Raw genomic sequence first — 11,144 nt, 5'->3', positions numbered from 1 at the left:
TAATATAAAGCATTTTGCTTTTATTCCAAGACCCTACCCTAAGAGGTTTGCAGCCAAGAACTATGTAAGTTTAGGTAAAGTGTGTGTAAAAAACAAAGTCTATGCGAAGTAGCTTAGTTGAAGGGATTACCATACTGAAAGGCTCATAGAAAATTTTCTATTGAATAGAATCTTGGTGTTATGCCTTGAGCAGCCCATTTAGGAAACATTTGATTCTAAAAATTAATTTGATGCTTTGCATTTTACAGCAGATTACTGAAATCATTGTGAGAAATCAAAGTCTTCCTGTGACCATACCAAATCTTACTAACTAACACAGCAGTTGCAGTTATAAAGAATATGGCCTAAAGCTGTTATTATTTCTCCTTCTTGAAGAATTTTTTATTCAAATCTGTGTTTCTGTGTTCCTCTTTTATTCTGTCCTATAGCTGCTGACACTATTTGCTGGTTTAGTTTTAACTAATACTTTGGCTTTTTTATATTAAGATGTACAGTCTCTTCAGTCATGTTAAGAGAGTTGGCAGAGCATTAAAATTCAAAAAATATGAGGCAAGATTCAGACAGTCAGTCCAACTGTATTTCTGTAATAAACAATAACCTTGCTGAAAACCCATCTGAAACTGGAAATGTGGCCTTCCTGGTGTATTCTGCACAGTGAACCAAAGTAAGTCTGACAGCAGAATCGGGATTAAGACACAGATTTGCCCTCTAACCATAAAAGCAATCTCTCTGCACTGTAAATCTCCAATGTTTTCTGCTACACTAGCAAAGAAAATAAAGATGCTGCCATAAATAGGTGACAGACTTGCAGTCTAAATGGTTGTAACCCCCTTCTTGTCTCTGTTCAAATACTAATAAATGCAAAATATTAAACAGAGCTTTCCTCAAAGGGAGTGTAACCATGTAGCTTGCAGCCAAACAGGACAGCAGCCTACCAATCTCTAGAGCTGCCAAAGCAAATGAGACATAGCATCCTGTTTTTTTGAAGATGTTTCTCAATATAAGCATGTAATAACAACTTACTAAAACGTTACCAAGCGTGGGTAACTTGCTTCTATTTTAGGATGTTATAAAGGATAGCACAAATCCCAAGGAATCATTCCAACTATGATTTCCAGAATATAATGGTTTACATTCATCATCCTGCCTACAATCAGCCAAAAAACACATCCGTATGGGTGAGCCTCTAGAACCTTTGTTCTAGTCTCCTTCAGATTCTGGTGTCTCTGCTGGAGCTGTGAGTGATGCAAGGTTTCTATGAAATAACAAAAGCTTAAATTCTGCAGAGTATTTAGCACCTTTATGCAGAAGACACTGTTCTGTATCCCTCTTTGTGTTCAGTGAAGGAGTTTGCTTGAAATAGAAGGAGTATAATGCACCTAAGTCCTCTTTGCTATCTTCCACCCCGATGTCTAGCTAGCAAAGTCAATAGCATTAAAACAATTATTAGGAAAATAATTTGTGTTGATATTTAAGAAGTTCTTACTCTTCAAAGCTACTGTCCTAGCAAAAGGATGATCTTGGGCTTCTCTATGTTTTTGTAGATCACCTGTAACTTTTGCTTGTGCTACACTCCCTGTGATGCAGTAAAAACATACATATAGTGCTGAGTGATGTTGTATTGCAGCTCACTGTTGTATGTGGTAATTGGATTGCATTTCACACAGGCCTGCACAGAGAAGGTGACTTCAAAGTAAATTTTGTTCACTCACAGGGTGAAGGCAGCACAAAATCACCCACAGGACTGTGCTGTGCAACCAGCTTTCAGGTTACTGCCCATGTTAGGTTAGCAATCTGTAGTTCAAAATTAAAGTAAGCAAACATGCATACCTTATCCAGCACAGCTGCTGTATCACGTTGTTTTTCTGAAGGCTGCAAAGGATAAATTAAATTTCTCCTGCTAGAAAGGCGTCCTAAGATACCCCAAAGAATTCATCAAGATAAAGGCTAGTGAACAAGAGAAATACTGGAGGCAAATAGATCTCAAATAACCTGTCATGAAGAATAAAAATTTTAATCAGCTATTCCATCCATCAGCCAACTTTGAGCTCCATAATTTGCTATTGTCAGTAGGGGAACAGTAGCAACATCAAAAACTTAACCTCTACAAGCACTGCTGCCAACCCCCAAAACCTGCCAAGACACCAGGAACACTTCAGCAGCACAATAATGAAAGTTGGACACAGATTAACTACCTCTTCAGCAGACCAGGACCAACTTCTGATCGGCTGCAAAAATTCAAAGTTTCCTTTTCTTGCTATCAGCTCTTACACTACACGTCCCTTTCTTTCCCCTACCTTATTTCTTTTCTGTTTAGTAATTACAGCTTTGCAGAGTGAAATCTAAAATTGGTCAACACTACAGTGAGCAGAATACCAAGGATGAAGCCAAAAACTTAATAGGGATAGAAGTCTGCTAAATATTGAGTTGATTAGTAAAGTTATGCCTCACTTGAGCATCAAGTTTACAAGCACAGTAGAAACATCTTTTTCTCTCTCTGTAGTTGTTTCTCATTACCTGCATTTTTCCTTTCTTCTGTCACAACAAAGCAGGCCTGGACTTCCAACACCACCAAATACCAAAGCAATTCATTCAACTAACTTGCTCTTTTCCCTCCAAAAGTAAAATATCCTCCTTAATTACATCTAAAAGTCTGTAATTTCTGCAGAACAAAAGCAAAAAACCCTGTGAAATATATTTTCTTGTGAATGAGTTCACAAACCAAAGTTTCTGTATGCAAAACTGCAAGGATTGCCTAACCATTGAATATCATTCCTCTACAACCTTCAGATGCATTTTCTCATGAGTGCCTTTACCTCCCCCCCTCTTTCCCCACAGAAAACATAACATAACACACACAAAATCCTCTCTCCTGTGACTGCCAGTACTCCCTACCACATATAGTCATTTATGAGGAAACAAGAGTTTCAAGTTGTAGTAGAAAGCATTATCACAGAATCACAGAGTAAGCTGAGTTGGAAGGCACCCATCAGGATCATTGAGTCCAACTCCTGGCCCTGCACAGGACACTCCAAGAGTCACACCATGTGCCTGAGAGCATTGTCCAAATGCTTCTTGGACTTTGTGAGGCTCAATGCTGTGACCACTTCCCTGGGGAGCCTGTTCCAGTGCCCAGCCACCCTCTGGGTGAAAACCTTTTCCTGATATCCAACCTAAACCTCCCCCAACTCAGCTTTGTGCCATTCCCTTGGGTCCTGTCAGTGGTCAGAATTAATTAAGGTCTTGGTTGTCATATTTTTTGCCCTATGCTTTCCTTTTCAAGGAGGAATTTCATTATTAATATTTTGAATTGCAACTCACCATGAAGTAACATTTAAAATATACACTTAAAAGCTTCAGAAAATGTAAATTAGCAACAAAAAATTGATACAATCCTTTAGAAAATACTTTAAGTATTTTTTGGTTGTTACAGAGCACATTTTTTTTTTTAGCTCAGCTAGTATCAGTAAATCAGATAGCTGGTTTCCATTTTTCAAGTCTTAAACTTTTCTTTTTCTTAAGTTTAGCCTAATCTTGGATTGCATACCATCCACCCTGTGATAGTCTTTGCCCACCTCGCACCAAGAGAATCCACAGATTCTTCATATCATCAGGCTCTCTGAAAAGGTCTTTACCCTCCATTTTCAATCAATTTTTCTTTTTTTTGGAGGGCTTTTTAAAATGCAGCAAGAATCTAATAGGACTACTGCCTGTTTCATTAAAGAGTTATAGAAAATTGAAATGGCAGGAGTAATTTCTTGTTTTCTAAATATTTGACCTGGTTTTTAGTATTTTTATGTATAGCAAGAAAATTATATCTTCTTATGAAAGCTAACTATAGTTCAGCTGTGTGTGTTGTGCCTAAAACTGTACAGTTAATTTTCAAGAAATATTTAACGTTTGCTTGTAAAACCAGCTGGTGATTTGCATGTAACTTTCTTGTATGAATCAAGGCACTAAAGTTTAAGAAGTTCTCCTTGCTGGGGTGGAGTGATGGTGGAATTACAGCGCTCATTGCAGCTGCAAAGTACCCAAATCTTATCCACAAGTTGGTTGTCTGGGGAGCAAATGCCAGCGTTACTCAAGAGGATGTGAGAATTTACAATGGTATGTACAAACTGCATGTTGTATTCTAAATGAATTATTTTAATTTCTAGTTGACCCAAGAATCTTAGTCATGCAACAGCTAAGTGGAGACAGAGCTGAGGACATAACAAACCTAAAGAGACAGGACACAAAATTCACTACGTTGCGAGGTATAGGGATAGATTAAATTTATAGTGAGAAACTCTCCAACAGTTACTCTAGGGGCAATATAACAGATTTTTTGACAAGCCCTTACCAACTTACCCTGATGAAAAGCAGAAGTTATAATAGATTATCAGTAGTTTTCAGAAAGTCAAATTTTTGTTGTTATAACAAATTCCTAAAAATAAATTCCAAATAATACTATCAAACCCCAGGTTTGATTTGTTACCTCATATCTTGCACAACCTTTTTTAAACCAGGTCCACAGATAATCACTGGGCTAGTTCTTAACAGCTTTTGCTTCTAGAACCTATATAATATAGACAGCAAGAAAGCAATTTCATAACTTACTGTTTAAATTCAGGAAGCAAATGAATAATTCAAGTAAATGTCCCAAGTTGTCTTTACCATTTGCATTCCTTTAGTTAATTATTATCATTAGAAAACCTTTGCAAAGTAAAGAAACATAGGATTTCTGATCCTTATTCCACTCATGTGAAATAGAATCTGAGATCGCTTCTCGCTATAAAGAAAAATAAGAAGGAATGGCTGGTGTACTCAGAAAGGGACCATCTTTCCTTTTGAACGTAGAAATGAAAAGAGTTAACTGTGTAGGCTCTCAACAAATGTAACCTGGTATAGTTCATTTTAGTGACTGGAGTTTGATTTATACCAGCTGTGAAATGCGTCTGGCTTCAGCAAAATTACAAGTGTAGGTATTGCCCATCTGTATTTACCTCACCTATACTAACACTAAAAGTGGTAGGAGTAGTAATATATTTTTTAGTTCATGAAACAAAATGCTTTCTTTCTCTACATGTTTTTATATTTATTAAATTTTTATTGTACATATATGAAATGCACATCTCCTCCCTGCACTACAGGCTAAAATGTAAAAGAAAAATTTTAAAAAACCCTAAAAAAAACGACAAAAAGAAGTCCTGTTTACATGGAACACCCACTGCAATGTTGGCCTTTGTCCTCTTTGTGGATTGTTGCTTTCAACATCTCTCCCTGGCTGATAGAGTTGAGAGTAGCAGCACAAGTCTTCTACAACTGGCTCATCAGTGCACCTCAGCTGCAGAGTTTCGCAGGAGTGACATGTGTTGATTTGGTCCTTTCAACGTTGGCTTCTCCCTTCTCTTTTTAAGTTAATGCAAGCCCCATGGATAAAACAGTAGATTCTATAAAGGAAACAGTTGTTCAGTAGCACCTAGCCTGGGGTGAACAGACTCATTTTCAATTAGATGCTGTTATAAAACACTTTCAGTCACTGCTACCTTTGTCATTTGGCTGGACAGGTTCTCTTTGTTAATTAACACCTCACTCCTTTCTTCCCTTAATTCCCTTTTGAAACCAGTTAAAACCTTTGCTAGTGGCAGATATTGCTGTTTGATGATTCAGTACTGTCCTGTTCTCTGCGATGCCAACTTTGTTTCAGACTTTATCAGCACAAAGCTGTACAGCTGAAATATAGTTTAGTGAAAATAACCCTTTTGGATACGTAGTTTGTGAGCAGTACTGAAAATTTTAGAGGGAAATAAATAGAAGACTCTGATAAATAAATAACTAAAATGTCAAATTATTTGTACAGCTTTAGCCAGCCTGCCATGAGTCACAGGACTCTACTAAGTGGAGTCACTTGTTTTTGTGTAAAACTATGGCAAATATACCATGATGTCAGCCTGCTGGAATGTCTTAGTAAGAGCTTCCTTCCTCTGAGAGCTGGTAGGAGCCATGGAAGAACTTCCATCCATGAGTCAATGCAAAAGGCTAAAGGATATAAAAAAGAACTGCCACGTCTAGCAGTCTGTTATGAAACATACCCATTTTTATATACAAAGTACCCCTTGAACTTCTCCTGTGAAAGTATTCCAAAAAGTTGTAAAACTTCTGATGGTTCTGAGTCCTTGGGTTATTAATTTTTTTCCTGTTGTTCCTTGTGACCATAATGACAAGATGTTCCTCTACAACTCAGAAGACCACAGCAGAGATTGCACAACTGTCTTTTTTATACCCTTTCTGTACTATGAATTATTTAAAATACTCATTGCAGTTTCAAGTTTGAAATACATATTTGCAGTCTGGTTTGAAAACTTCCCTATATTAGGAGTGGGTTTTTATCTTGTTGCTGGAAAGGACATAACATATTTCAATTTTATTTTATGTAGGCATCCGAGATGTTTCAAAATGGAGTGAAAAGGTCAAGAAACCACTGGAAGAGCTGTATGGACACAAGTACTTCGCAGAAACCTGTGAGGCTTGGGTAGATGGAATATCACGCTTTGCTGACAATTCAGATGGTAAGGCTTTCACAGCATTGAGCTGAGGCAATTAGAATAGCAGGCAGTCCTGGATAAAAAAATCTAACTACTTCTAGCAGCAGTAAAGGAAGGACTCTGCATATGGCATTAGAAGCTGGGTGTGACTCACACTCAGGAGTAATACAATTACTCTGTAGATGGCTCACAGAACCAGAAAGGTGCAGTAGAAAAACATTTATGGAAAACATTAGCAGTTGAGGCTCTCCTCTTGTTCCACCACAAAACTGCATTATTAAGTCATTGCTTTTGTGCAGGCTAAACAGAAAGGATTCTGCTCAGGCAGAATCTTTTTCTCCTCTTCTGTCTCTGTGTACAAGGATTATCTCTTGGTGACATAGTTAAGATGTACCAAAAGTAAGGCATGCTCTTTCCAGTTTTTGCAAAAGGGAGCTGAAAAACTCTTTCAAACCTAGTATGGTGTGAGTTAAAAAAGAAGGGACTTCAGATTTTGAGAACTCAGAACTTAAAAAAAGCATTTTAAAGACACTATTGAAACAGCTCAGGTGTTTAAAAATAATTTTAAAAATTGTAAACTAGACAATATAATTCTTTATCCCTGAAGATTTTTGCAATTACTCTACATAGACCTTTTCAGCCAAGGATATTATGAATAATAATCAGTGGTTCTATTTTAATTCAGAGGAAATTTGCTTTTAATTTGCCTAAAGCAGTAATGTATAATGCAGAAAAAAGGAGTTTGTAACTCTTATACACATTTTCCTGTAGCTCCCATAATGAAAGATAGGTGATGTGCATTAACAGGCAGCAGGTACTACAACGAAAACGTTCCTTCATGTCATATTTTTTCCATAATTTTTTTGTATAGGATCAATGCAGCACTAGGATTTCTCCCAGTAAAGTGATGTAACAAATTATGTCCCAATTTTATTTTACCCTTTCTGGAATGCTTCTCCTTAAATTTTTTATATATATATTTTTTTTTTTTTTTGGATATGCAAAGCCCAGTCTGGTGAATCTGTGGCTGTGACATCCTTTCACTGCCTGCACGTGCCTCAGACACTATGAGATTAAGTGGCTGTGAAAAAGAAGCCACCTAGAAACATGTAACAAGGAGCTGAATTACCTAGATGCTGAAACTGGGTCAGATATTGGAAGAAGCCTAATGTTTGCTACAAGAGATGAGCAGCTATCAGACTGCAGGTTCTTTTGCTGGGAAAAACCCGTTTTCCAACTTAGATTACAAACCTTGCAATTAAAGTCAAGACACTGCAACAAAGGCGCAGATACAGCAGATATAAGGAAAGGTGTTAATAAAACCCATCAGAGATAAAAGGAGGACAGCAAAGCCAATGTTGGTCAAAAACTCAAGCTGTTTTTAAAACTAGATTATTTTCCCTGAATGAGACAGCTTTTAGTGTGAAATACGATAAGAAATGACCTTTTAGAAGGAGCTAACACTTAAGGAAACTGAGTAAGTTACATAAAGTCTCAACAGCCAAGATTTTTCTTGCTGTTCTGTGCTTTTAGAGTAAATACAATTTAGTGGTTATGTTACAAAACAGTTTTAGGACTGAAAACTAGGAAATAATAGTTTGACTGCCAACTATCTCCCTAGATAAATAACCTCAATTTACTTGGTACTTGGTTCTGAAAAACAGTCAACATTTCTGCAGGTGTTAGAGGACTATGGGTAAAATGTTCTAAATGTAAATATTTCACTAGTTGTACTGCAAACAAAGGCTACATAAATAACCAAGCAATTGGTAAAACTCAAACAGCCTCTGACTTTAGAGCTAAGGAAAGCGTGCATGGATGAGCATTAATCTTACAGCTGTTGGTAGCTGCAAGGTGACAACTACAAATAGACAAAGTTATCTCAAAGAAAAATGGGACATAAAGCTCATCAAGGATGTTTTGCCCAAAGATTCCCTTGCAAGAACATGGGAAGAAGTTAGGCAACGAGTTTAGAAACTGTGTTACTAAGGGATGAGGGAAAAAAGGGGAGAAAATTCAGAGAAGTCTTTAAACAAAAGCATTAAAATTACTTCTTATGAGATTAATGACTAGTAAGCATAAAATTATGAATGGGCAGGAAAAATAGCCTTTGAATAGTTTTAGTGCAATTCCTATCAAATTGTTATGCATTTGTATTGGGTTTGCATGGCTAGGTTTTGGTACTGGGGGGTTGCAGGGTGCCTAGAAGCTTCCCCTGTGTCCAGCAGAGCTAATGCCAGCCTGCTCCAAGACGGACATGCCACTGGCCAAGGCCGAGCCAATCAGTGATGGCAGTAACACCGGTGTGAAAACATACTTAAGAAGGAAAGAAAAGTTACTATGCAGACATTACTGCAGCCAGAGAAGAGCAGAGTGAGAATGTGTGAGAGGAGCAACTAAGCAGCCACCAAGGTCACTGAAGAAGGAGGGGGAGGAGTGGTCCAGAGCAGAGGTTCCCCTGCAGCCCGTGGTGCAGTCCCTGGTGAGGCAGCTGTGCCTCTGCAGCCCATGGAGGTCCACAGAGATGCAGAGATCCACCCACAGCCCATGGAGGAGCCCATACCAGAGCAGATGTATGCCCGAGGGTTTCTGTACCTGTGGGAGGCCTGTGCTGGAGCAGGCTCCTGCTGGGACCTGCAGACCCATGGAGAGAGGAGCTCACAGTAGGGCAGTTTTCCTGGTAGGACTTGTGACCCAGTGGGGGACTCATGCTGGAGCAGGCTGTACCTGAAGGACTGCACCCCATGGAAAGGTGACCCATGTTGCAGCATTTTGTGGGGAACCATTGCTTGTGGAGTGGACTCATGTTGGAGAAGTTAGTGGAGAACTGTTTCCTGTGGGAGGGACCCCACGCTGGAGCAGTGGAAGGACTCCCTGAGAAGCAGCAGGAACAACCTGTGATGAACTGACCATAACCCCCACTCCCCATCTCCCTGCACCACAGGGCACAGGAGGTAGAACCCAGGAAGAAGCTTCTAAGATTTATTTTACTTCTCATTATCCTACTCTGATCTTGTTAGTAACAAATTCAATTAATATCCCCAAATTGAGTCTGTTTTTCCCACGATGGTATTTGGTGAGTGCTCTCTCCTGGTCCTATCCTTATAACTCAGGAACCCTTTGTTTTGTTTTCTCTTCCCTGTCCACATGTAGAGGGGAGTGATGGAGAGGCTTAGGTGGGTGCTTGGCACTCAGCCAGGGTCAATTCATTAGAGCATTGCAGACAGCAAAGGGCCTGGGAGGTGCAACAGGTATCAGTACAGCCTAAGTTAATTTGTTAAAAAAAAGTAGCAAATCGTGTAACGTGACAACCACTGTAACAAAATGCAGCTTAACCTGAGGGCCATAGGACTCTAAAGCTGAAAAGAACAAAGCTGGGAAGGAGATTCATGTATCAGCTTTGAAGAGTCAAAGAGAGGCTGGGGGAAATGCAGAACAGAAGTACTTCATTCTCTCTATCCTTTTGTCCTATTATCCATTAATGCAGCCAATAGCAGTGAAGTAACATTTTGGAGTAAGAAATGTTAATTATAGTCCTGCTTACATACTTCTGTAGATTAATCACACACTATCCACAAGGAGAGGCAGTAGCTAGAACCCAGTGGAGTTCAGAGTCCTTTACGGAAGCAGTTTCATCTGTCATACAATTTTGAAGTAAAGTGTAACCTTCATTTGTTTTCTCCCTAGGTAATATCTGCCAACAGTTGCTGCCAGATATTAAATGTCCCACATTTATAATTCATGGTGAGAAAGACCCTTTGGTCCCACAAGCTCATGCAGAATACATTCATAAGCACATCAAAGGCTCTCGGTAAGTTAAATGATGGAGTTTTTATATACCATTTTTGGAGAAATGAAGCAGTTCAAAATGGAGCGTTTAAAATATGTGTGGGAAAAAAAAAAAAAAAAAAGGTATCTGGGCAAGTTGTCTCTGCCACACAGAGAGCTATTCTAAACTTCCCTAGAAAATTACAGTGCAAACAGGGTAGCTGGGCCTTTCTTGCAATACAAAGAGTACAGTATTTTAATAAGTTCCTTCCTAAAGCCCTCTGAAATGAAGTTCATTTTCCTCTTTTCACTCCACAAACAGAACCACTACTCCCTAAGATTTATCAAAGCAAGCAAACTTGTTTTTATGACCATTGCATTCCTTTTGCTGTAAGAGACCTCATTTCTGTCCCATTCAGTTCAACAGAGAATTTAGATGCTATGAATGGAGAGAGATTCCCAGTTATTAAAGAGAGAAGCACAGTTTACTTCTGTCTGCTCTGCCCTACTGATGTGAAGAACAACCTCAGAGATTCTGTTTCCACCTGTCCCGTGAATTTTCAGTGTTTTTAGGAAAAGCAGAATGAGAAAAAGATGTACAGCTGTGCTCAGAAATATTACTATATAAACAAGAAAAATATCAGGGCACCATCTGCTTCATGTGTGATGTGATTTAACCCCAGATGACAACTCAGTACCATTCACTCCCCCACTCATGGGATCAGGGACAGAATCAGATGAATAATAATGAAAAAACCCCTCATGGGTTGAGATAAAGACAGTTTAATAGGTAAAGCAAAAGCCACGCATGCAAGCAAAGCAAAACAAGGACTTAACTCACTGCTCCCA

At 38.7% G+C, this 11,144-nt stretch overlaps 1 protein-coding gene across 1 annotated transcript in view; it reads left to right on the top strand.

Annotated features, from left to right (window-relative positions):
• BPHL (biphenyl hydrolase like) overlaps window positions 1-11,144 on the top strand; it is a 19,505-nt gene that overhangs the window by 5,689 nt on the left and 2,672 nt on the right. The window contains exons 4-6 of the mRNA XM_017738596.1: window positions 3,954-4,107; window positions 6,420-6,551; window positions 10,215-10,338. Coding sequence (XP_017594085.1) covers window positions 3,954-4,107; window positions 6,420-6,551; window positions 10,215-10,338 — 410 coding nt within the window. The remainder of the gene's footprint in view (window positions 1-3,953; window positions 4,108-6,419; window positions 6,552-10,214; window positions 10,339-11,144) is intronic.

This window comes from Corvus brachyrhynchos, unplaced genomic scaffold (genome assembly GCF_000691975.1).
Source record: "Corvus brachyrhynchos isolate BGI_N302 unplaced genomic scaffold, ASM69197v1 scaffold237, whole genome shotgun sequence".
Taxonomy (NCBI): Eukaryota; Metazoa; Chordata; class Aves; order Passeriformes; family Corvidae; genus Corvus; species Corvus brachyrhynchos.
The sequence above is the reverse complement of the archived record's forward strand: the minus strand, read 5'-3'. Positions and strand labels throughout refer to the sequence as shown.